The sequence below is a fragment of the Pongo abelii genome, chromosome 4, assembly GCF_028885655.2.
Source record: "Pongo abelii isolate AG06213 chromosome 4, NHGRI_mPonAbe1-v2.0_pri, whole genome shotgun sequence".
Classification (NCBI taxonomy): domain Eukaryota; kingdom Metazoa; phylum Chordata; class Mammalia; order Primates; family Hominidae; genus Pongo; species Pongo abelii.
This window is the reverse complement of record NC_071989.2, coordinates 118,460,894-118,488,643: the sequence shown is the minus strand read 5'-3', so window position 1 is coordinate 118,488,643 and position 27,750 is coordinate 118,460,894. Positions and strand designations below refer to the sequence as shown.

General features: G+C 36.0%; 1 protein-coding gene across 9 annotated transcripts in view; it reads left to right on the top strand.

Moving 5' to 3' along the window:
* TMEM232 (transmembrane protein 232) overlaps nucleotides 1-27,530 on the top strand; it is a 332,283-nt gene extending 304,753 nt beyond the window's left edge. For 8 of the 9 annotated variants that reach the window (XM_054555806.2, XM_054555796.2, XM_054555807.2 and 5 more), the window contains 2 exons: nucleotides 16,245-16,338; nucleotides 20,475-23,640. In XM_054555806.2, the coding sequence (XP_054411781.2) occupies nucleotides 16,245-16,338; nucleotides 20,475-20,651 (271 nt within the window). In that variant the 3' untranslated portion in view covers nucleotides 20,652-23,640. Of the gene's footprint in view, nucleotides 1-16,244; nucleotides 16,339-20,474; nucleotides 23,641-27,082 lie in introns of those variants that run through there. The other variant, XR_008525429.2, reaches the window with a different exon arrangement.
* Nucleotides 27,531-27,750: the final 220 nt, after the last annotated feature.

The following is a 27,750-nucleotide window of genomic DNA, read 5'->3' as shown; positions in this document are numbered from 1 at the left end:
AAGAGATGTTGGATTTTATCAAATGCGTTTGCTGAATTTATTGATCAATGGCTATGATAAAATCATTTTTAAATTTCTCTTTATGTGATGAATCATTTATTGACTTGCATATGTTGAACCATCTTGAATCCCAGGAATAAAGCCCACTTGATCATGGCGAATTAACATTTTGATGTGCTCCCACATTTGGTTTGCTAGTATTTTGCTGAGGATTTTTCTATATATGTTCATCAGAGATATTAGTCTGTAGTTTTCTTTTTCTCTCTTTGCCAGATTTTGGTATCAGGATGATAGTAGTATTATAAAATGAGTTAGGGAGGTGTCCTTCCTCCTCGATTTTTTGGAATAGTTTCAGCGGCATTTGCACCAGCTTCTTTGTATATCTGGTAGAACTTGGCTGTAAATCCATCTGGTCCAGGGCTATTTGGTTGGTAGGTTTATTATTATTATTACTTATTCAACTTTTTAATGGTCTGTTTAGGATTTATGTTTATTCCTGGTTTAATCTTGAGAGATTGTGTTTTTTCTAGGAATTTATTAATTTCCTCTAGATCTAGTTTGTGTGCATAGAGATGTTCACAGTAGTTTCTAAGCATTTTTGTGTTTCTGTGGGATCAGTTGCAATGTCACCTTTTGTCATTTCTGATTTTGCTTATTTGGATCTTCTCTCTTTTCTTTTTTAATCTAGTTAGCGGTCTATCAATAATCTTGTTTATCCTTTCAAAGAACCAAGATTTTTTTTTTCATTTATTCTTTATATGTTTTTTGGGGGGTCTCAATTTCATTTAGTTCTGCCCTGATTTTAGTTATTTCTTTTCTTGTGTTTTCATTTATTTTATTTTCTTCTGCTCTGACTTTAGTTTCTTTTTAAACTACTCCAAAAAATCAAGGAGGAAGGATACCTCCTTAACTCATTCTATAATACTAGTGTCATCCTGATACCAAAATCTGGCAAAGACATCACAGAAAAAGAAAACTACAGGCTGATATCCCTGATGAACATAGATAGAAAAAACCTTAGCAAAATACTAGCAAACTGAATGTGGCAGCACATCAAAATGTTAATTCGCCATGATCAAGTGGGCTTTATTCCTGGGATTCAAGATGGTTCAACATATGCAAGTCAATAAATATGATTCATCCATAAAGAGAATTAAATTTAAAAATGATTTGATCATAACCATTGAACAATAAATTCAGCAAATGCATTTGATAAAATCCAACATCTCTTCATGAAAAATCTCTCAACAAACTAAGCATCACAGGAACATCCTTCAAAACCTAAAACATAAATCCTAAATAGAAAAACATAAATCCTTAACAGAATTGGGTTTAGTTTGTTCCTATGTTTCTAGTTCTTGTAGGTATGAGGTTAGGTAGTTAAGAGATTTTTCTGTCTTCTTGATGTAGGGATTTAGCAATATAAACTTTCCTGCTTTTGATGCATCCCTGAGTTTTTGGTATGTTGTATCTCTATTCTCATTTGTTTCAAAGAACTTTTTATTTCTAATTTGATTTCATTGTTTACCCAAATGTTCTTCAGGAGCAAGTTGTTTAGTTTCAATGTATTTCTATGGCTTTGAGAGTTCTTCTTGGTATTGACTTATATTTTTATTCCACTGTGGTCCAAGAAGGATGCTTGATATAATTTTGCTTAAAATCTATTGAGACTTGCTTTATGATTGAGCATGTGCTCAATCTTAGAGTATGTTCCATATGCAGATCAGAAGCATGTCTATTTTGTGGTTGTTGGGTGGAGTAATCTGTAGTTGTCTATTAGGTCCAATTGGTCAAGTGTCAAATTTAAATTTATAATTTCTTAGTTTTCTGCCTTGATGAACTATCTAATTCTATCAGTGAGGTGTTTAAGTACACCACTATTATTTTGTGGCTATCAAAGTATTTTCTTAAGGCTAGAAGTAAGTGTTTTATAAAGCTGGGTGCTCCAATATTGAGTGCATATATAGTTAGGATAGTTAAGTCTTCTTGTTGAATTGAACCCTTTATCATTATGTCATGCTTTTTTGTCATTTTTGACTGTTGTTGGTTAAAGTTAATTTTATCTGATTTAAGAATAGTAGCTCTTGCTCCTTTTTGTTTTCCAGTAGTGTGGTGGGTCTTTATTCATCCCTTTACTTTGAACCCATGCATATCATTATATGTGAGGTGGGTCTATCTCTTAAAGACAGCAGAAGAATGTGTCTGTTTTGTTTTTAATCCAATTTGCAACTTTATGTCTTGTAAGTGGAGCATTTAGGCTTTTTGTCTTCAAGATTAATATTGAAATGTTAGGTTTTGTTCCTTTCATAGTGTTGTTAGCTAGTTGTGTGGTAGTCTCGATTATGTACTTGCTTTGTAGGGACCGTGGGTTGTGTGCTTGCATGTGCTTTTGTGGGAGCAAGTATTATTCTTTCATTCCCATGTTTAGAGCTCTCTTAAGCATTTTTTTGGAGGGCCAGTTAGGATGTGATGAATTCCCTTAGAAATTACATGTTTGGGAAAAAGTTCATTCTCCTTCGTTTATGAAGCTCAGTTTGGCAGGATTTGAAATTCTTTGCTGGCATTTATTTTCCTTCAGAATGCTAAATGTGGGCCCCCATTATCTTCTCTTTTCTAAGGCTTCTGCTAATAAGTGTTCTGTTAGTCTGATGGGTTTCTCTTTACAGGCAATATGACCCTTTTTACTAGCTACCTTTAAAAATTATTCTTTCTTATTGACCTTGGATAATCTGATGACTTTTTGCCATGGGGATGGTGACCTTACATAGTATCTCACGACAGTTCTCTGGATTGCTTGTATCTGCATGTCAACCTCTCTACTTCTATAAAAAAAAAAATTGTGCTCAAACTATTCTATGTGGTTGCAGCTAGACTTCACTTATTGTAGCTAAAGTATTTAAAGTTTTTAAATACTTAAAGTATTTCCATTTTATAAAGCTACCAAAATTTATCCCTTGAACTATTGGTAAATATTTGATTTATTTCTCTTTTTATATTATACAAACAATCCTGCTAGGAACATTCTCATATATGTCTCTTCTGTTCTTTTCTATATATTCTGCCTGTTTTTTCCCTTGCTTCAGCCTAGATATTTCTGTTTCCCTATCTTCCAATTCACCAATCTTCTTTTCTGCTATGTCTAATCTGCTGTTATATACACCTAGCAACTTCTTAATTTCACTTACTGCTTTTTTTGTCAGTTCTATAAGTAATATGTGAATTTTAAGATAGATTCCAGTTTTCTGGCAAAATTCTTCACCTGGCTATTTATTTGTTTATTTAAATATATTTATCGTAGTTAAAGTCCATATTTATGACTCCAATATAAACCTTCTGTGTGTGAGATTCGCCCAGTATGCCTTATCATTTTTTATTGAATTCTGGATCTTTTGTATTAAAAATGACAAAGACTCCTGGTTCATACTATGTACAGCAGAGAGAGAGTTCACCTTCTTCTGCTGTGCATCTTGATTGATGGCAGAGCATTTTCATCTAATCAGTAGCTGAAGTGACTCCAGGATTATCTAACTTTTAAGTTAAATCTACATGTGATTCAAACATAACCCCAGAGTGTAAATTTTCAGGAGTACCAATGGAGAGCCTGAGGTGTTCATCAAGGCCTCTCTAGTTTTGTAGATTTGAGCCCCAAATTTTCAGAAACTGTAAAGTTTCTGCAAAATTCCACTCTGCTTGTTGGTGACTTCTTTGCTTGGCTTCTTAGCCTTCTCAGTTTAATAATTTAGAAAATTCCTGGGGGGAAACTTAGTGATGTATGTGGTGCTCACTTCTCTTGAGCTTGATCCTTCAAGTCCTGGCTACCTCAGCAGCTCTAAACTCTTTTTTGCTTTTTCAACCCTGTAAGATTGCCAAGTACTCTCCTGGCTTCTCAAGTACTGATCAAAATTTCCCTGCCTGGATTTTTCACTTTTCCATCCATAAAATAAAAGGATAAATGCTCTAAGGAGAAGTATACTTTGCAGCTCATTACTTACTTCTCCAGGTCTTTCCTCTCTGATATTTTGGCCTTTCAAATCCTGTTGCTTAATGTATCGTGAATGCTTTTAAACAGATTTTTTAAAATAATCTTTGGCTCTCATAGCAATTGTTATCTGTCAGGTCATTGATCTGCTGCAAGCTACTCACTTTAGTGACCAACAGAAATCCTAAAGGTTATTGAAAATTTTATTTAAGACAATACTGAGATATTTATTCAAATGTTTATAATAAATTAGAATTTAACATAAAAATTCCCATGGTCGATGATTATGACACTAGTGACCATGGAAAAAAAACTAAGTGAAATTTTAGAGGAAAACAAAAACATATTTTTAGAAACCCTCAAAGGCATTTATTTGTCTGTATTGTAAGTTCTACTGCTATTGTTTGCTGATTTTATGTTATTCTATATGAAATAGTAGCTCTTTTGAAACTGCATATATTTTAAATTTACCTTAAAGAGAGGAAGGAATTTATTTTCAAGTAATTATTGCTTCAGGAATAGTATTAAGGTGACAATCTGAATATTAACCTATTTGGGCTCTGAGAACAACAACAAAAAAGGAAACCTCTAAGTACTGGAGATGGTAGGTGCAACTTCAATACATAATATGATTGACCCTCTTTAGTATAATACCACAAAGCTAATTAAACGAGAGAAAACTTTGAGCAATAAGCTCTTAGAGAAAGTTAAAAAGAAAGTTAATTTAATCAAAAGTAACATGAACTCATGATATTTTGATATAAGATGATTTTTCTTACACTATTAGAATGATTTAAGTAGTTTTTTTTTTTTTTTTTCTGATATCATCCCTCTTAACTCCATAAGTTTTGGGGAATCATCCAATATACCACCATATATTCCAGATTCAGGTTTCCACGTCATTCTCTTCTAAAAGAAATCAAGGCTCCATGGACAGTGTCTATATCATGGACTTCTTGTTGCCTTCAGAAAGTAAGGCCTTCATTGGAAGAAATTGCAATAGAACTAAGACAAGAAAGTTAGCTAAAGAAAAGGTTCTGGTAGCCAAATAATTAAAAGGTAATGTTCCAAACAATGTACACAATTAATTAGAACAAGTTGTGTTTGAAATCAGTGAGAGGTCATTAATCTATGATGAATCTCAAAAAGGAGACTAAATATACTGAGCCATACCAACCAATGAGTCTGTGGTACCCAATTTTCCTCAAAAAGTGGGATAAGGGGGGAAGTCGTTCAATTGTTAAGTAAGAATGGAGTTCCAGGGTTTATTTAATTGATAAAATATCTTCCGCTCGTTGGATAATTCCAATGGTTATTGTAGTTTTCCTGAGATAAAAACAATATTTTATCTGCTCAGTTGATGCTTCCCCGCCAGATCTTAGGTCAGGGTGTGAGATGTAGGAATAAAGAGGCCTGAAACCTATGCGTGCCTCCTGCTCCTGGAGAATATCTCCTGCCTAACGGGACACTCACTTTTTACCAGTATGTCTTCAGGAGAGCTTTGGAGACTTGAAAAACCATAATTCTGCATAAAGAAATATATTACTCCCCCTTTTCTTGTAAATATCTTTGCATATTTCTCATCCTTGAACTGTTAAAGAAACGAACATGTCCTATATGTATCTTTTCATGAATCTAATCATCATCCTATTGGGACAATCTTGCATAATCCATCCAGGTAGATCTCTCTTACCCACTCTCAGACTAAGTTAAATGATGCCAGCTCCCCACCTTTCTACTCGAAAGAAACATATTTTGCAGCCATTTTCCCAGTGTACCGTGAATGGCTGTTTATATGTCTTCCCCCATGTGAACTTCAAGTTTCTGGACAGAAGAATCTAAGCTTTTTCTTCTTATTATTTCTTCCCACTCCTAATAACAACATCCCCTTGCAATAAATGTTTGAATAAATGAATAAATTAGTCAGCTCCTCTTCACTTCAATGTAGTCTCAGTCCCAGCCATCTCAGTCTACATACATTTTCTGAAATCAGTTATTTATTTTCTTTTCCTGAGTCTTTGTTCCTGTTTTGTCATCTGTAGCAGGTTTGTTTTCCCCAAAAGATATGACTAAGTCTTAACCCCTTGTACCTATAAATATGACCTTCTTTGGAGAGAGAGTTTTGGTAGATGTGATTAAAGTAAGGATCTCGAGATGAGATTATCCTGAATCATAATGTGTCAAAGAAAAGTTGTACTGGACAAATTAAACAGCCAAAGAGGAGTTTATTCAAGACTATTCCAGTGGAGGAGAGAAATTAAACTCAACTCTTCCGGGGGAAAAAAAAAAAAAGACAGGAGGATGTGTACGTGCTGGGGTTAGCCAGTGGAAACATACTAGAGCACATTAGAAAGTGTGTTGATTCATGTGATTAGGTCATTGTGATGTGTTTGCTGTTTGTCACTTACCTAAGTTAGGCTCCCAGACCTCCCACAGAGACTGGGCAGATGGTGGCTATCTTCCTTGAGGATATCTTTCAAAGAGATGGCTCCAGGTCATTGAGAAAGAAATTCCTGTGTTATAAAACTACCAAGAGGATGGAAGAATATTTATATCTCAAAAGGGCAGACAGAAAATTTACAATTGAAAGTTTTCTAAAGTGAATATTGTGATAAGAAGAGAGAGGTCAGAGGCCTGTCTAAAGTTTAGGGAAACTGAAGGGAATATTAAGGCTACCTTGCTCTTGTGGACCTTAAATTCAATGACAGTATCCTTATAAAACATGTCCTTATGCCATCAAAACAATTGAACGCATGGACACAGAGAGTAGGATTGTTACCAGGGCTGGGAAGGAAAGCAGGGGGTTGGGGGGAAAGGTAGGAATGGTTAATGGGTACAAAAAATCAAAAGAATGAATATGACCTACTATTTGACAGCAAAATGGAGTGACTATAGTTAACAATAACTTAATTGTACATTTTAAAATAACTTAAAAAGTATAATTGGATTGTTTATAACATGAGGGATAAATGCTTCAGGGGGTGTATAACCCATTCTCTATGATGTGATTTTTTTTTTTTTTTTTAGGAGTTCATAAGTATATTTAATGAAATTGGTGGTTTTAGGAAGTCAACTTTAGTTTTGCTTTGTTTGCATGTTTACTAATTTTTTTATTTTGATATTTGTCTTTTTTTAAATTTTACAGTAGTCATTGAAAGTTATGTTTCTTTGGTTACTTCATTTTTTTCCTCTAATTTTTCAAGACTGGAACAAAAGTATAAATATTATTTATTTCTTTTTTTTTAAATTTATTTATTATTATTATTATTATACTTTAGGTTTTATGGTACATGTGCACAATGTGCAGGTAAGTTACATATGTATACATGTGCCATGCTGGTGCGCTGCACCCACTAACTCGTCATCTAGCATTAGATATATCTCCCAATGCTATCCCTCCCCTCTCCCCCCACCCCACAACAGTCCCCGAAGTGTGATGTTCCCCTTCCTGTGTCCATGTGTTCTCATTATTCAATTCCCACCTATGAGTGAGAATATGTGGTGTTTGGTTTTTTGTTCTTGCGATAGTTTACTGAGAATGATGATTTCCAATTTCATCCATGTCCCTACAAAGGACATGAAATCATCATTTTTTATGGCTGCATAGTATTCCATGGTGTATATGTGCCACATTTTCTTAATCCAGTCTATCATTGTTGGACATTTCGGTTGGTTCCAAGTCTTTGCTATTGTGAATAATGCCACAATAAACATACGTGTGCATGTGTCTTTATAGCAGCATGATTTATAGTCCTTTGGGTATATACCCAGTAATGGGATGGCTGGGTCGAATGGAATTTCTAGTTCTATATCCCTGAGGAATCGCCACACTGACTTCCCCACAGGTTGAACCAGTTTACAGTCCCACCAACAGTGTAAAAGTGTTCCTATTTCTCCACATCCTCTCCAGCACCTGTTGTTTCCTGACTTTTTAATGATTGCCATTCTAACTGGTGTGAGATGGTATCTCATTGTGATTTTGATTTGCATTTCTCTGATGGCCAGTGATGGTGAGCATTTTTTCATGTGTTTTTTGGCTGCATAAATGTCTTCTTTTGACAAGTGTCTGTTCATGTCCTTAGCCCACTTTTTGATGGGGTTGTTTTTTTCTTGTAAATTTGTTGGAGTTCATTGTAGATTCTGGATATTAGCCCTTTGTCAGATGAGTAGGTTGTGAAAATTTTCTCCCATTTTGTAGGTTGCCTGTTCACTCTGATGGTAGTTTCTTTTGCTGTGCAAAAGCTCTTTAGTTTAATTAGATCCCATTTGTCAATTTAGGCTTTTGGTGCCATTGCTTTTGGTGTTTTAGACATGAAGTCCTTGCCCATGCCTGTGTCCTGAATGGTAATGCCTAGGTTTTCTTCTAGGGTTTTTATGGTTTTAGGTCTAACATTTAAGTCTTTAATCCATTTTGAATTGATTTTTGTATAAAGTGTAAGGAAGGGATCCAGTTTCAGCTTTCTACATATGGCTAGCCAGTTTTCCCAGCACCATTTATTAAATAGGGAATCCTTTCCCCATTTCTTCTTTTTCTCAGGTTTGTCAAAGATCAGATAGTTGTAGATACGTGGCATTATTTCTGAGGGCTCTGTTCTGTTCCATTGATCTATATCTCTGTTTTGGTACCAGTACCATGCTGTTTTGGTTACTGTAGCCTTGTAGTATAGTTTGAAGTCAGGTAGTGTGATGCCTCCAGCTTTGTTCTTTTGGCTTAGGATTGACTTGGTGATGCGGGCTCTTTTTTGGTTCCATATGAACTTTAAAGTAGTTTTTTCCAATTCTGTGAAGAAAATCATTGGTAGCTTGATGGGGATGGCATTGAATCTGTAAATTACCTTGGGAAGGATGGCCATTTTCACGATATTGATTCTTCCTACCCATAAGCATGGAATGTTCTTCCATTTGTTTGTATCCTCTTTTATTTCCTTGAGCAGTGGTTTGTAGCTCTCCTTGAAGAGGTCCTTCATGTCCCTTGTAAGTTGGATTCCTAGGTATTTTATTCTCTTTGAAGCAATTGTGAATGGGAGTTCACTCATGATTTGGCTCTCTGTTCGTCTGTTATTGATGTATAAGAATGCTTGTGATTTTTGTACATTGATTTTGTATCCTGAGACTTTGCTGAAGTTGCTTATCAGCTTAAGGAGATTTTGGGCTGAGACAATGGGATTTTCTAGATATACAATCATGTCATCTGCAAACAGGGACAATTTGACTTCCTCTTTTCCTAATTAAATACCCTTTATTTTCTTCTCCTGCCTAATTGCCCTGGCCAGAACTTCCAACACTATGTTGAATAGAAGTGGTGAGAGAGGGCATCCCTGTCTTGTGCCAGTTTTCAAAGGGAATGCTTCCAGTTTTTGCCCATTCAGTATGATATTGGCTGTGGGTTTGTCATAGATAACTCTTATTATTTTGAGATACGTCCCATCAATACCCAATTTATTGAGAGTTTTTAGCATGAAGGGTTGTTGAATTTTGTCAGAGGCCTTTTCTGCATCTATTGAGATAATCATGTGGTTTTTGTCTTTGGTTCTGTTTATATGCTGGATTACATTTATTGATTTGCGTATATTGAACCAGCCTTGCATCCCAGGGATGAAGCCCACTTGATCATGGTGGATAAGCTTTTTGATGTGCTGCTGGATTCTGTTTGCCAGTATTTTATTGAGGATTTTTGCATCAATGTTCATCAAGGATATTGGTCTAAAATTCTCTTTTTTTGTTGTGTCTCTGCCAGGCTTTGTTATCAGGATGATGCTGGCCTCATAAAATGAGTTAGGGAGGATTCCCTCTTTTTCTATTGATTGGAATAGTTTCAGAAGGAATGGTACCAGTTCCTCTTTGTACCTCTGGTAGAATTCGGCTGTGAACCCATTTGGTCCTGGACTTTTTTTGGTTGGTAAGCTATTGATTATTGCCACAATTTCAGCTCCTGTTATTGGTCTATTCAGAGATTCAACTTCTTCGTGGTTTAGTCTTGGGAGGGTGTATGTGTTGAGGAATTTATCCATTTCTTCTAGATTTTCTAGTTTATTTGCGTAGAGGTGTTTGTAGTATTCTCTGATGGTAGTTTGTATTTCTGTGGGATTGGTGGTGATATCTCCTTTAACATTTTTTATTGCATCTATTTGATTCTTCTCTTTTTTTCTTTATTAATCTTGCTAGCAGTCTATCAATTTTGTTGATCCTTTCAAAAAACCAGTTCCTGGATTCATTGATTTTTTGAAGGGTTTTTTGTGTCTCTATTTCCTTCAGTTCTGCTCTGATTTTAGTTATTTCTTGCCTTCTGCTAGCTTTTGAATGTGTTTGCTCTTGCTTTTCTAGTTCTTTTAATTGTGATGTTAGGGTGTCAATTTTAGATCTTTCCTGCTTTCTCTTATGGGCATTTAGTGCTATAAATTTCCCTCTACACACTACTTTGAATGTGTCCCAGAGATTCTGGTATGTTGTGTCTTGGTTCTCATTGGTTTCAAAGAACATCTTTATTTCTGCCTTCATTTCATTATGTACCCAGTAGTCATTCAGGAGCAGGTTGTTCAGTTTCCATGTAATTGAGCGGTTTTGAGTGAGATTCTTAATCCTGAGTTCTAGCTTGATTGCACTGTGATCTGAGAGATAGTTTGTTATAATTTCTGTTCTTTTACATTTATTGAGGAGAGCTTTACTTCCAAGTATGTGATCAATTTTGGAATAGGTGTGGTGTGGTGCTGAAAAAAATGTATATTCTGTTGATTTGGGGTGGAGAGTTCTGTAGATGTCTATTAGGTCCACTTGGTGCAGAGCTGAGTTCAATTCCTGGGTATCCTTGTTGACTTTCTGTCTCGTTGATCTAATGTTGACAGTGGGGTGTTAAAGTCTCCCATTATTAATGTGTGGGAGTCTAAGTCTCTTTGTAGGTCACTCAGGACTTGCTTTATGAATGTGGGTGCTCCTGTATTGGGTGCATATATATTTAGGATAGTTAGCTCTTCTTGTTGAATTAATCCCTTTACCATTATGTAATGGCCTTCTTTGTCTCTTTTGATCTTTGTTGGTTTAAAGTCTGTTTTATCAGAGACTAGGATTGCCACCCCTGCCTTTTTTTGGTTTCCATTTGCTTGGGAGATCTTCCTCCATCCTTTTATTTTGAGCCTATGTGTGTCTCTGCATGTGAGATGGGTTTCCTGAATACAGCACACTGATGGGTCTTGACTCTTTATCCAATTTGCCAGTCTGTGTCTTTTAATTGGAGCATTTAGTCCATTTATGTTTAAAGTTAATATTGTTATGTGTGAATTTGATCCTGTCATTATGATGTTAGCTGGTTATTTTGCTCGTTAGTTGATGCAGTCTCTTCCTAGTCTCGATGGTCTTTACATTTTGGCATGATTTTGCAGCGGCTGGTACCAGTTGTGCCTTTCCATGTTTAGCGCTTCCTTCAGGAGCTCTTTTAGGGCAGGCCTGGTGGTGACAAAATCTCTCAGCATTTGCTTGTCTGTAAAGTATTTTATTTCTCCTTCACTTATGAAGCTTAGTTTGGCTGGATATGAAATTCTGGGTTGGAAATTCTTTTCTTTAAGAATGTTGAATATTGGCCCCCACTCTCTTCTGGCTTGTAGGCTTTCTGCTGAGAGATCTGCTGTTAGTCTGATGGGCTTCCCTTTGATGGTAACCCGACCTTTCTCTCTGGCTGCCCTTAACATTTTTTCCTTCATTTCAACTTTGGTGAATCTGACAATTATGTGTCTTGGAGTTGCTCTTCTCGAGGAGTATCTTTGTGGCATTCTCTGTATTTCCTGAATCTGAATGTTGGCCTGCCTTGCTAGATTGGGGAAGTTCTCCTGGATAATATCCTGCAGAGTGTTTTCCAATTTGTTTCCATTCTCCCCGTCACTTTCAGGTACACCAATCAGACGTAGATTTGGTCTTTTCACATAGTCCCACATTTCTTGGAGGCTTTGCTCATTTCTTTTTATTCTTTTTTCTCTAAACTTCCCTTCTCACTTCATTTCATTCATTTCATCTTCCAGGGCTGATACCCTTTCTTCCATTTGATCGCATTGGCTCCTGAGGCTTCTGCATTCTTCACGTAGTTCTCGAGCCTTGGTTTTCAGCTCCATCAGCTCCTTTAAGCACTTCTCTGTATTGGTTATTCTAGTTATACATTCTTCTAAATTTTTTTCAAAGTTTTCAACTTCTTTGCCTTTAGTTTGAATATCCTCCCGTAGCTCAGAGTAATTTGATCGTCTGAAGCCTTCTTCTCTCAGCTCGTCAAAGTCATTCTCCATCCAGCTTTGTTCTGTTGCTGGTGAGGAACTGCGTTCCTTTGGAGGAGGAGAGGTACTCTGCTTTTTAGAGTTTCCAGTTTTTCTGCTCTGTTTTTTCCCCATCTTTGTGGTTTTATCTACTTTTGGTCTTTGATGATGGTGATGTACAGATGGGTTTTTGGTGTGGATGTCCTTTTCCTTCTAACAGACAGGACCCTCAGCTGCAGGTCTGTTGGAGTACCTGGGTGGCCGTGTGAGGTGTCAGTCTGCCCCTGCTGGGGGGTGCCTCCCAATTAGGCTGCTCGGGGGTCAGGGGTCAGGGACCCACCTGAGGCAGTCTGCCCATTCTCAGATCTCCAGCTGCGTGCTGGGAGAACCACTGCTCTCCTCAAAGCTGTCAGACAGGGACATTTAAGTCTGCAGAGGTTACTGCTGTCTTTTTGTTTGTCTGTGCCCTGCCCCCAGAGGTGGAGCCTACAGAGGCAGGCAGGCCTCCTTGAGCTGTGGTGGGCTCCACCCAGTTCAAGCTTCCTGGCTGCTTTGTTTACCTAAGTGAGCCTGGGCAATGGCAGGCGCCCCTCCCCCAGCCTCGCTGCCTACTTGCTGTTTGATCTCAGACTGTTGTGCTAGCTATCAGCGAGACTCTGTGGGCGTAGGACCCTCTGAGCCAGGTGCGGGCTATACTCTCCTGGGGCACCGTTTCCTAAGCCCGTCGGAAAAGCACAGTATTCGGGTGGGAGTGGCCCGATTTTCCAGGTGCCGTCTGTCACCCCTTTCTTTGACTAGGAAAGGGAACTCCCTGACCCCTTATGCTTCCCGAGTGAGGCAATGCCTTGCCCCTATTTCGGCTGGCACACGGTGCGCTCACCTACTGACCTGCGCCCACTGTCTGGCACTCCCTAGTGAGATGAACCCAGTACCTCAGATGGAAATGCAGAAATCACCCGTCTTCTGCGTCGCTCACGCTGGGAGCTGTAGACCGGAGCTGTTCCTATTCGGCCATCTTGGCTCCTCCTCCTATGATGTGATTATTATGCATTGCATGCCTGTATCAAAACATCTCATATACACCATAAATATATATACCTACTGTGTACCCAAAAAAATAAAAAATTAAAAATTAAATGTCATTGTATGAAACAGAACAGTAGGAGACACCCAGAGTCACAGAAGGAAAAAGCCATGTGGAGATAGAGACAGAGGCAGGAGTGAAGTATCTACAAGCCTAGGAATACCAAAGAACCAACAGCCACTAGAAGCTAGGAGCAGCAAGGAATAAATTTTTCCCCAAAGCTTCCGGAGTATACAAAGCTGCTAACAAACACTTCGATTTAGAATTTTTTTTCCTCCAGAACTGTGAGACAATGAATTTCTGTTTATCTAAGCCTCCTAGTTTGTGGTAATTTGTTAAAGTAGCCCTCGGAAACTAGTATACCATCTTTCTTGAAAAGTCTCTTTCTACTGTTCATTTAACTTCAAATGTCAAAATTCTACATCTCATTTAATGCCGACAAAATTGTCTAGTCCTCCATTCCTTTTTCTTATAATTGATAATACCAGCTAAACACCATGGCTTTTTCCTCTGAATTCTTTTGACAATGAAGATGATAAAGAAAAGATATTGCAGCTGAAACTTGTTTAGTGTTTGATTTCTACCTAATTCCTTCTTATTCCTTGTGAAAACAATAATAAGGCAGGTGCTATTATTTTTCAATATTAAGGATGAAGAAACTGAAGAACAGAAGGATTAAATAACACTAAGTGGTTGAACCAAAATTTGCTTTGAGATTTGCCTAAGTACAGAGCCCATATGCTTAGACATTTTACTATATTTTTTTTCTGTTTCTATCCCTGAATGCTTACTTCTCTTGTGTTATCTTTCATTATGTTCTCTATAAATTTTTATTTTCTAGCACAAAATTCAACAGAGGTAACTAAGAAATCACAGATGTATAAGCATATTCATTTGTTTTTCCCATGTTAAAGGTCTTTTGATATTATGTTGCCTACATTTTTTAAAACTTAAACACTTCTTGTTCAAGAAAAAATTTTAGACAATTTGAACACTTTTAACCTTAAAATGATTTTAAGATTGTTTTATTTCTCTTTTTATAGCATTTGGCACAATTCTTTGAATATCAAAACTGCCCAAATTTCATTGAATGAATTTACTTAAACCAATTGTCAGCCCCTGCATGTCCCCAGCTTTCTAGGATCATATTTTTCTATAATACAGTACTTTAATAGAATGGCTGAAGACCCTATTCTGCATGCATTAAGAAGCTCAGTGCTTTTCTGCCACACAGTGTTTCTGAATATTAATTAAGTTGGGAGAGGGTTCCATTTTTCCTGGTTGCCTGTAACTTCCATTATTTTCTTTTGAACTCCTACTGTCAACTCTACTCTCAACGTGTCTCCTGAAATTGCCCTCCGTTTGCAATACTGGATACTACTCCACTAACACAAGAGTGTTGTGTGGTAGACTCTTATTGATGGCTTGGAAAATAAAGAGTATTAAAGCATGTCATAGTTCTCATTTATTCATTTAATCATTCAGCAAACATACAAACATTCATTGAATATCTAGTGGCACTGTGTTGGGCACTGAGGAAACAATGGTAAGTAAACAGGCAAAAGTCTCCATGATCATCTAGCTCATACTCTAGTCAGGAAAACATAAAACTCACACGGGGACATGATAAATGTAAAATTACAACTTGAAGTAAGTATAAAGAAGGAAATATCCATGGTAGATTGAGAGCTATGGTAATGGGCTAGAACTGAGAGCTGAAGGGTGAGTAGGCATTAACCAGCCCTGCAGCAGGGGTAAGAGAAAGAGAAAAGCATAAGAGAAAGAAATGACAGCATGTGAAAACAAGCAACAGTGGAATGGAACAACATACATTCCAGCAACTGCAAGAAAGCCTGTGCATTAGGGATGCATAGACCCAAGCAAGTAAAGGAAAGAAATAAGTCTGGAGAAACCAGGCAAAACCACTTTAACAAATGCACAGTTTACTTCAGGCTTCCTTAACAAATGTAATCTTAATCTTAAAGCTAATGGAGAAATATTGAACAGTTTGATGTAGGAGATTGACATGATCTACTCTGTATTTTGAAAACAATTCTGGCTACTGTATAGAGACAAGAGTAAAGATGGATGCAGGAATTCTGAACATGAAGCCTTCATCCAGGTGAGAGATTATGGTGGCTTGGCCTAGGGAAGTGATGGTGGAGATGAAGGTAATTGGGAAGATTTGAGAAGCCTTTAGTGCAGAATAGACAAACAGAACCTGATGAAATGAGGGGACTGTCGGATGTCAAGAATGTAGAGTACACTGGAATGGGAAAGGCAGAAAATTAGTTCCAGTCTTAAAAATTGACTAGACTTTTTTGAATGGAAATTTCTCACTGGCTGCCTCTTTTTAGACTCTTCCTTAAGACTTTCTCCTTTAGCCCCACTTTCCCACCCTCAAAACCACCTATCACCGTCTTATTACTTTAAGTGTTCCTGGATTCACACAATTTCTTCATAATGACTTTAATAATACAATAATTATGTGAATAATTTAATACTAAGTCTCCCTTAGTTTGAGGCCCAGCTTTGTACTGCCAACAATTTCACTGAACTATGCTAATCTGTCTACCACAATTCCACCCTTAGTAATACAAAGACTTTGGAAATGTATTGAAATCACATCATTTCTTCAGCATATCTTAGAACAAATTCTTAGGCTTAGGCTTCCACCAGAACTTCCAGGGTTGTGGAGCTGTGTATGGGGATGGGCAGTTTAATCATCCTATATGTCATGTCCTACCCTCAAAATTATCAGTTTTAGTGACGCAAGATGGCTTACAAAACCTAAAAGCTAACATACCATAGTCTACACAAAGTAAATACTTTATGTTAACAATGAAGAATCAAAATGCTTAATAATAAATTATGACTTACAGTTCTATTTCTGGGGAATAGGAATACCTATACCTAATGTTGGATTTGTTCTTGTGCTCTTTTGAAGGGAACATCCTTCTGTATCAGAAATTCCCATGTTTCCATATCCAGATTTCTTCACCAAGGCAGATAAAGAGTTGGCAAAAATCATTGACCATCACGTAAGATTGATTTTTTTTTTTTAACTAGCAGCAAAAGCTCTGTTCTTTAAAAGCACTTTAAATGATAAAATGTAGTTCTGAGACTGAAACCTTAATATGTGAAATTTAAAAGTAGAGCCATGATTGGTTTGCCAAACTGAATTATATCTCACTATGTTATCTGTACACCTCAGTGTCTTCATTGCGTTACAGAAAATTTGACCTTCTGTCATTTGTAAAATACTAACCTAATCCTGTTTTCTGAATTAGTACTGATTTCTTGTGACAAGAATCTTATATTGAACACTGAACACTGATTTCTTCCGCAGTGTAGTTCTAAAAACAGAACAAAAATCTTTTGGCTCAATTTTCAGTGACCGTTCTTTACCCTTGACAGATCAGAAAGACTGTTAATCACTTTGTTCTTAGTATGAGTTTAAAAAGCAGTGGCAATACAAGGCTATTCACAGAAGATACTTTAATTCATTGTGCTATATTTAGTTGATAATTTCTTACCAAATACACATCATTTTATGCCTCGTTCTTTTTAAGAGCAGAATTTAAAGTACGAGAGAAAATGCTTTTCTGGTTTTTTCTTTGAATAAAATATATAGCATATATAATGCACTTAATTTTATCACCAGTAGTTCAATATTATCTCTCAGATTGCAATTAACAATTTTTTCACACTACTTTTAAGTAGTAATCTTGTGAAGAGATTATTTTATTTACTGATCACATTAAATAGTTTTCACCACATCGCTAGTAATTAAGTCACTCTAGCAACAGCTGTAAGTATCGGGCTTTGGAGACTGACTGATACCTTGAAATGACAAAACGAGAGCTGCAATATTCTATTATTCACTAATAAACTTTTTGTTAAACCAATATATGTACAGGTCATCTTCAAAAATTTCAAATGGTTTATAAATTTCAACATCTATATTTTCCCACTAATTACTTCAACTAAATTATCTAGAAGAGATTATAAGAGATAGCAATTTGCCAACATCACACACACACACACACACACACACACACACACACACACACACACACACACGCATGCATAAATAACTACTTTGGTCTGTCTAGGGCTAAAGAAACAGAGGAGAGTATTATGAATGACAGAGATACAGAGATAGCTCGTAACAACCATCCATCATCTTTTCCTTTTTCCAAGGGTGTAAGCATTATCCAAGTAATCACTGCCATGAGCCTGCTTATATTGTAGCTAAAAAAGGATAAATCAATCTTTTTCAAAAATATGCTTGAAAACTTATAGATCCAAATTGTTTGATGTGTGGCTAGCCTAATAAACTAGTAATTCATAGTACTGATTTTGGAAGGTTTATTGAATTGTCTCTGAATATTATGTTTTTTTTCAGTATTCATGTATATACCACTTCTTTTCAGATGGGTGTAGCAATAGTGCTTTGTACTTATACTTTGTGCTTTACAAAATGCCCTTACAGTGGTTAATTTAATCCTCACAACCCTGTAAAATATTTACCAATAAGAAGAACAAACTTGCTTAAAATTCAGTTACTTGCTCCATGTTTTAAGTAAATGAGTCTATACCCAAAAACAGATTTCCCTACTCCAAATCTACTTTCCCTTCCACTTTTTCATAGCTGCTCAAGTTCTTGGCTTATGATTCCTAACCAGAATTGGAAGTGGGAGGATGGGATCTGCAATATCGACACATAACAAAAACACATCCACAGATATAATTCTCCTTCTAAGCCAACAGACTTTTGTTGAGGGGTTATCATATGCAGGGAATAGAAAATATACCTCATTGCTTAGGAGATATTAAGGTACCTTATACATTGCTAGTATTCCATACCATGATCATTGAATCACTGAGTGAATTAGTTGAATAAAGCAGTAAATGGTGCTTCCATTTCCCATAGATTTCAAACATATCTATTTTTTTGCATCCTCCTAGCTACCACAATAGACAATAATAATGGCATATAAAGTCAAAAAATACAATTATTTACCCAAATTGATCTGTTGTCATGGTCACCAGAGACAAAAACCAACATGGCACATGTATACATATGTAACAAACCTGCACATTGTGCACATGTACCCTAAAAAAGTATAATAATAATAAAATAAAAAATAAATAAATAAACAACAAAAAAAGAAAGTATGCTTTTTCCTAAGCCTAATGAAAAGAAGGATTTTGATGTTATGGTGAATTGCAGCCATTCCAAATTCTAAGAAGAGGGAAAGAGGGAAGAGCTGTCTTCTGGACAGTGATGATATGATACCCCTTCTTGGCTGCTTTTATATGTATTGATGCTTTTATACATGCTGTTTGGGAAACCAAGAATTTTAATTTGCTGGCAGTTCTTAAGAATTAATTCTCTTTTGATTTTTCACAATTTTTTTTTTTTTTTTTTTTTTTTTGAGACGGAGTCTCGCTCTGTGGCCCAGGCTGGAATGCAGTGGCACAACCTCGGCTCACTGCAAGCTCTGCCTCCCGGGTTCACGCCATTCTCCTGCCTCAGCCTCCCAAGTAGCTGGGACTATGGGCGCCCGCCACCACGCCCGGCTAATTTTGTTTGTATTTTGTTTACTAGAGACGGGGTTTCACTGTGTTAGCCAGGATGGTCTCGATCTCCTGACCTCGTGATCCACCCGCCTCCGCCTCCCAAAGTGCTGGGATTACAGGCGTGAGCCTTAAAAAACAAAATAATGAGATCTATCGAAATCTTTCATATAGGATAGATTAGTGCTCTTTGTTTATAGATACTGTCATTATTATACCAACTATAACTTCTACGCTAATAAAATTGGTAATTTTCTTAAACAACTAGATAATTAATTATATGAGAAAAATAATGTCATAGTTGAGTATCATAGAACTTGTAGACTAAACCACAGCATGAATTTCAGCCTGTGCCTGACTGTACTGTAGGTTTTGCCTTAATTTCCCATATATTTTATGCAAAACTGGTTCCTGAGAAACCAAACGTATGAGAAATAACTGTTTATAAATACAGCCTTAAGATAAGTACAGTTAACTTTTGTATTTCTTACGTAATTAAAACTCAACTGGGAATAAATAATGGATTTGATATTATTATGCTTTTATTTTTAATGTTTAATATGAGTATATTAACATTATACAAAATTTCAATGCATTCGTCAAAACTGAGTCACATGCTATGGACTCTGATGTTTTAGCTTTGCTTTTTATTATCTGAATATCCCAGATGACAAATGTTATTTGTGATTCACAGTACTGGTATATATAGTAATCTATAAATTAATTGATAGGTTGCTAATCTCAGACAGATCATTTGTGTATATGCATGAGCTGAGGGTGACAAAAAGACAGCATTGGCAGTATCTTTAGGAATGTCCAATATTTCATACTAGGATTCTGCCCCGAATGTTTTACCCAGCATAAAGTGTTTACCATCTGTTTTTATCATTTCCTTCATCAAATGTATTAGAAGAGAAAAAAAGTTCCTCCTAATTTTATATACATATTTTTTTCATGATGATGTTTGATTATCATTACTTACAATACGTGTTACTCATTCTTAAGGCTCTTGCCTTCAGATATACTACTATTTACATGACATCGTGGGTTATAAAGTGAAAGCAAAAGAAAAAGAAAAAATTAGCATGGCCAATTAAGATAAATTCTTTAGAGTTTTTTTTACTGGTCTTCTGCATAGTATGCATTTACCTGACCATTAATTTCATTTTTAACTTCATAGAGAATAGTATTAGAGTTTTTGCCTTTCTGTTTAATTTGTATTTTCTGTATTTTTTCTTTCTGTTTTGCTTTCACCTGGTTCTTCATTTTATAACCCATGCTGTCGTGTAAATACCAATATTGATGAAGAACGTAAAACCATTTGGAATACGGAAATATAAAACCTATAATGTCTTCTTTTTAATGATTTTTTTGTCTTTAAATATATTGAGGAAATTCTGTTTTGTGGGACTTACATGCATTCTAATAGATGACACATGTGTTTTGCCAGTGTGGTAGATATAAAATTTTTGAGGAATGTCATGGAAAAAACCTAAAAGGATAATTGGATATAAGAATCTGCATTTTGAGCAGCTAAATTGATATGCATTTTTTCATGGAAAATCACGTGAATGATGTTTTCTCTCTGTAACAGTGGCAGGAAGAGCTAAAGATCCGAGAAAAAGAAGATGCAATATACAAAGCCCAAGAACTTAAAGATAAAAAGTTAGCAGAGAAAAATCACTTTCAAGAAGTTATGAAGAAAAGAGAAGAGAAACTACATAAGCAAACCAAGCCCTATGAGCTTCCTTATAGGAAGGAAGTAATTTAATTAGAAAAGAAAATGCCACCTCCCAAAATTGAGGTCTACATGGCAGAAATACATAAGATGAAAAATACCAAGATAGCTACATAGTAAGAGAACTTTCTTTTCATTAAATTGAGGTATTGTTTAGAAAGAATTTGTTATCCTGATACAAGCTGTTTAATAGTTATTTCTTAGTTCTAAATTAATGACCAACTTTTAATCACACTTGAAGTGATTTCAGTAGTCAAAAATTTCCAAGATTACATCTAGTATTTTTCTCAATTGACATTTATCTCATGATTGTACAGCATACTTGATAACTGATTCTCAGAACATTGATATTCATCAGTTTGATGGAAATTCATTACAAATTAATTAATGAGTTACCATATAAGAATTATTTCTTGAAAACAGAATGAACATAAGCTAACAATCCTGTAATTAACTATTATTCAAATAAAAACAGTATGGCATCTTATTTGATTGGCATTTTATAGTCAATTTATACCAAACCAAACAAACCCTATTTCAGAGATTTGAATCTGGAAGGGCTGGTCATCTCAGATTGAGTGGCTTGATCTTTAACAGATGCCAGAGGGGATTCATGAGAGATGGTGGTTTTACTCTGTCCTGTGAGTTTATGAGAATGAATTCATATGATCCTGGAAGGTCCAGGAGCAACTGCTGAAGACATTCATACAAATAGGAGTTATTTTAGAAATGGAACTTCACTTCATCTGAAGTTCTGAACCTATGAGTAAGAGTAATAGGGTGGAGTTTTTGTGATGTCTTATATTCCTTTCCTGAAAACTAAAAAATATAGATAATACTCATACCTCAATTTCACACAGGTGACTTGGTGATACTCAAGAGACAGAGATTTTTATCAGGGGTGTCAAACTCAAATGACTACCAGGTCAGAAAGATAACATAAATTAGTGAAGCCGGCTAATGAATACCTATCCCATCTAGAGAAATTTCCCACCACTCGGTTACATTCCAAAATGTACGTCAGTATTGTAAAATCATCCAGCCTTTAGAGAAGCTTTTCAATGGGATTATTTTTCAAAATAAAAGTAGCTAAGTAACCAAATGTTGGCAACTAATTTTTTAATAGCATATCTTCAAGTTAAGTTTGTTCCATGGGCCAAAGTTTGTGACCTATATTATGTGAATTTAGGTATCATTCTTTGTTTAAGATAACAATAACATATGGCAGAAAAATGTTGCGTGTAGGTTGCCGTTTTGATTTCCTGTATAGCTAATTCAAACTTATGTTTCTCTTTCTAAACCTTTTATCTTATCCTTGTGTTCTCAAATGGAGACTATGCAAGTTCCTAGAAATATCTCCCAATACACCTTTCCAAATACCTTCCTCCATCTTTGCTTTCTTCACTTGTAAAAAAAAAAAAAAAAAATCTATAGAAGACCAGCTAGTCCCTTTTCTCCAAATCTTGTCTCTTCCAAAATCTTGTTCCATCAACTATTCACTATCTCCTCCTGAGTCCCTCTTCATCACTCACTCCTAAACCCATCGAGGTTTCAATTTTCTCCCATCCTTCCATCCAAACCTCTCTCTCATTAAAGCCATCAGTGACATGAGCCTTACCAAACTCTGAACGTCCTTCTAATTTGTAATCTTTTTATTGTTTTTTTATTTTTATTGTAATAAAATATTTTTGTTATTTTTATTGTAATCTTTTTATTATTTGTAGCAAGATATAACAACTAAGCTGTAAGTTTTAGTAAGGGGACTCTGGAGATCTAACTGCTACTTACAAGAATTTCAACAAATCCTGCTGTTTCAGCACCATCTTTGTAAAAGAAACCTGGTATTTCCAATTTCTGAAACTTTTCTAGCATTCTGAGGCATGGTCCTTAAGGCCTCCTCACTGCAGACTTAGGTTTATGTTTTCTCCGCTCTGCTTAGCGTATTTCTACCTGTTCACCTTCTTTCTTACTTCCACAATTTTCTTAATACTTCCAACATGCTATTATCTTTTTTTCTTGTGGCTTCATGCCTTTTTTAAAGTAACCCTTTTTATGTCATAGTGGTGATTTGGAAAGGAGCTAAAAAAATCTTTATATATAGATATATGGAGAAAGAAAGAAAAGGAGAGAGAGAGATGATTAATCAGAATACTGACACCTTTATTCTTAGATTATTTTTAAAATTCTTAATATTTGGCAACATGCATTTCTCATGGTCTTTCTGCTATTTCGCTGATTCTTTTTGCAATATTAGCAAAGACTGTGGGGTGTAGATCTGGAATCACACTCTAGTTACGCCTTCTGCCAACTACGGAACATTAGGCAAGTTACTGAACCCGTTTTCATTTCCATTTACTCATTTATAAAATTGACACAATTTATGTAAAGAGTGATATCATTTAGAAGCTAATTAGGAAAGAAAGCAAACCTGTCAACCATTTTAACAGAGAGAATTTAATGTAAGAAATTATTTTCAAAGATGTTAGAAACTGAATGAATGGAAAGGGAACAAGCAATAACACAGAAACAGTAGCTCCAGGAAACTGCTACCACATTTGGAGCCACGGAATCAGAGAGAAGAGGTTTGCATTGTTAAAATCGAAGGGATGTAGAAGGCACTTCACACAGCCGGACTCGGATCCTTGATGGGGAGACAATGCCCAGTTATTGCTGGTACTTTTGAGGGGGCACAATACAACTGGTTCCGGGAGTGCAGAAAAAAGTGAAAACTGAAACAACTTGTATCTATCTTGCTGAAACCACACTATCAGAAAGAGTGAGAAAACTAGAAGAATCAGGTGTTTTCTTCCCTCTCATGCTGAAACTCTTTCTGATGTGCTTCCTGTTCTCCAGCATCACAAAGCAGAGAAAACAAGGGTGGACTTGGAGATGAAAGACACTAGTTAAATAAATGAACATTGTATGGCTTAGAACATTATCAGACCATTCAATAAAAGTTAACTCTCCTTTCTTTTCTTTTGCATCTTCGGCCTTGTTTTCTGCTTATTCTGCAAGTTTACCCAGGACAAAAAAAGAAAAAAAGAAAAAAGTTTGAAAGAAAGCATCACCTTTTAAGTTTATATAAATGGCTTAAAAATAAACTTTACTATACTTTATTTTAATAACTAATTCTTACTTCTTCCAAAAAGTTCATTTACCACAAATTCAATTGGATTTCTTTGTAATTTATGTTTAGTATTCACTTTGCTTCAAAACTCACAACGATTCTGAGTCATAGACTGGGTTGGGTACCAGATAAATTATTTCAACTACTCTCTTATTGTTCAGCTTATGATTTCTCAGCCTTAGTTGTTTTCCCATTCTTCCCACTTTGAGCTGATAGGAGAAAAATAGAGAAAGAGAAAGATTCTACATGTCTGTTTACCTTGCATGGCTCTTAGTCACCTTTAAATGCCTCTACTGTTAAAAAGTGTCTAAATTTCTATCTAAAACTTCTTTCTATGGTGTTTTATCATTTATGCTTATGTTTATCTTGAAAGAATAAACTCAAGACTTCCTTCATTTATTTATTATGGGTTTCATAGGTTTTATTATGGGTTTCATAAGTTTCCATAGGTTTCTCTTAGTAACCACGAAAGCAATTTCTCTTTCACACATGCTGCCTCATTGAGAATATTCATAAAACTTTTAAGTTTTTAAGTTTCACTAGAATGTTAGAATACTGTAGTAAATTCTGAGTAACAGCAGCATGAACATCGGCTTTTCTCCTGATAGAATTTTTTTTTTGAAAAAAAGGAAAGCAAATGATTTATAGTGGTTTGTGGGGTATACCAAATAGACATTTAAGGAATAAAATATCTAAAATATCTTGACTCATGCATTGATGAGTGGGTGTTTGGAGAAAGGGAGCATACAGAGGTAACAGATAAAAATAACTCACACCAACAGTTTTAGAAACTATAGTGATGTTTAACAATTATAATTTAAGTAATTGATTCTTTTGTTTCTACCAGTAAAAACCTTCTCTGTAACTGTCTACTAGTTAGTTAGTTATTTTCTGAGTGTCCTTTTTCATATTGCTTCTAGTTGAGAAGAGCAGTTCTATAGTTTCACTGAACTTTGCTTCCAAATTTCAAAGTTAGCTGATTGGAAATTGCTTTGGGGTTGCTTTCAAACATTATCCAACTGCTCACATACTAAGTTTTCACTTTGTGTCTGCCAGTGACTCTCAATTAAAGTCACCATAGTCTCCTCCAGCTTCTTCATTCTTCTTCACATCTCAATTTGCTGAAGTAAAATAAATAAGAACACCCCTATTTGTTTTATCTGTGATTAATTGATGACACTTGTCACCTCCTCTGTGGGCTAAATATTTAATACAAAGGAAGGTAGAGTCATGAAACTCTGTTGTGCCAATGCCTCTGTAGAAAAGACATGTGTGGTAACAAATTCAGTCCACACAGTACTTCTCAACCTCAGGTTGGACACTGGAGACTAGGTATTTGTGAGGCTCCTTGTACTGATTCTAGTTATTAAATTTGACATGAAGAATGCTTTTGGAAACTTAGAGCAAAATGCATTTTAAATTATCTTCTATAATATACATTTATATATTTGTATAGTTTTACAAATTCTGTTGATGACTTAAGTTACTTTTCTGCTACATGTATTTTTCATGGTGACATAGATTTCCAGGATAATTTGGCTTGTTATTTTTTTCCTGTTTCACTGAAAAGCCAAAATAAAAATAAAATGTGTTTTCAAAACATTTTTTAGTTGGAAGATCCCTGTGATATCCAACCTTCCAGTAACATTTCCGAAGCTGACTCTATTTTGGAAAGGGGGTGAATCATCTTTCATAAATTAATGAATAAGGTAAAGGTCAAACATCTCAGAATCACCAGTGCAGCTTTTTAATACATAGCCAGACTATTAGCAATCCAATAATGCTTTGAATATTGCTTCAAAACACGAAGAAATAGAAAATCTGAAAAAACCAATCGGTTAATCTCTAGCTCTAGCTTTTTGCTTGGCTTCCCAATCAAAAGCTTCCCAATAAAAAGCAATGACTAGAGAACACATACAGTAGAATTTCTTCCATAGCATACATTCTCCATCATGATAACTAGGTCATGAGACTTACGGCCTCATGGGAAGGCATGTCTTAAGGAAGAAAAGAATCTATTCCAAGCAGAGACATTGTGGAGGGTAAAAAAAAAGGTTGGGGTCGGGCACAGTGGCTCAGGCCTGTAATCCCAGCACTTTGGGAGGCCGAGGTGGGTGGAACACAGGTCAGGAGATCGAGACCATCTTGGCTAACACAGTGAAACCCCATCTCTACTAAAAATACAAAAAAAATAGCCAGGTGTGGTGGCAGGTGCCTGTAGTCCCAGCTACCCGGAAGGCTGAGGCGGGAGAATGGCATGAACCTGGGAGGCGGAGCTTGCAGTGAACCAAGATCCCACCACTGTACTCCGGCCTGGGCGACAGGGAGAGACTCCATCTCAAAAAAAAAAAAAAAAAGTTGGAGAGAAAGATAGATTTAAGGGTACTTGATGTCCTCACCCTGTACCTCAGGAGAAGCGGTGTGGTCTAGAAACATGTAAATAGATAAGGAGCCTGAGTCTGACAGGTTAGTAGCATTAGCTCCTGCAGGACTGAGGAACTGTTAAGTCACTAGGAGGGATATTGTATGCAAACGTTTTCAATGACACATGCAATTGTCAGGGTGAGAAGAGAAGCAAAGAAGCAAATGATAGGAGACAGGTCTCTGGTATTAGCATATTAAGACCAAATAGACAGAAATTGGATCTACTTCAGTGCACATTATTGAAGAAAGCATACTAGTTTATCCACTCTACAGCTGAGGTCAGGGAGGAGTAAGTGAACATTGGGAAGATTTAAGGACCCAGGCTCCCATCTACTTCCTTACACAGACCAGACCTCTCCCTATAAATCTAAATGCCGTATTGGAACAGAGAATGGAGGGAAGAGGAATACAAAAACTAAAACAGCTATCCTAAAGAAAGCAAGTTAATATTTAAAAGCTCTCTTGATTTTCTAGATTTGAATCATTTTGAAACTGAGTTACTGAGCTTCATCTTGGCCTGGCTACAAGAAAACCAGCAGAGGGAGCCTCATGAGGAAGAACTGAATGGTTTTCTAAACCTCTAGAAATTAAATTTTCTCTTTATAGTTAAAATGTGGTATAAAATTAAATTTGCCTCTTTGCAACATATATATGAACTGATATTTCACCATATAGACAGAGATAGAATTAGAGATATATGTTCTAAACATGTATGCATCAATCTAATATATTCAATCACTCATTCAGAAAATATTTATTCATTGTCTGCTGAGCTCCAAATACTCTTTTAGTCACTGGGGATATATCAATGAATCAATGAACAGGACAGAAAATATAATACCATACATATTAAAAATAATGCACTTGTGTGTGTGTAAAACAAGCAAAAAATAAAAATATGATATAATTTCAGGTAGAGACAAGTGAAGAACAAAAATAACAGCAGGAATGACCTTTCTAAGGATTTTGACAAAGACCAGAATGAAGCGAAAGAGTGAGTCATCCGACTTTCAGAGGAAAGAGCATTCCCCAAACTATCAGTAGCAAGTGAAAAATTGATAGAGTAATGATTCATGCTTTTTGCTAAATATTTCTGCTTCTCCCTCCTTTGAGATTCATAGGAGTGCTTTCTATTTTCTGGCCCTGTTGTGTTGTGGTGGGTCATATGGTTATTTCTGGCAGTGATTATGAACGGAAGCTATGTGTGTCATTTCTGGGCTGAAGTATTTACTTGTTGGCTTGACAATTTACAGTGTCTTTTTTCCCTTTTGAATAATAATTCCCTTTAGAACAATAATTTCTGTTCAAAATAGTGAGTCACCTCTTACCTTTGCCTCCCTTAATAAAAATGATGGAACTGAGAAGGAAAAACTTTTCTGTTTTAAGTGTTTGAGATTTGAGGAGTTACATAGTACTGCACATAACCCGACATATCCTGATGGAATGGGAGTGAGTTTAGAATGCTCAAAGAAAGGCAAAGAATCCTGCAGAGCTGAAGAAGAGGCCACATAGGGATGGAGAGGAGATGAAATTACAAAGGTAAGTTTGGTCCAGATTATGCAACAAGGGAAGCCATCGTGT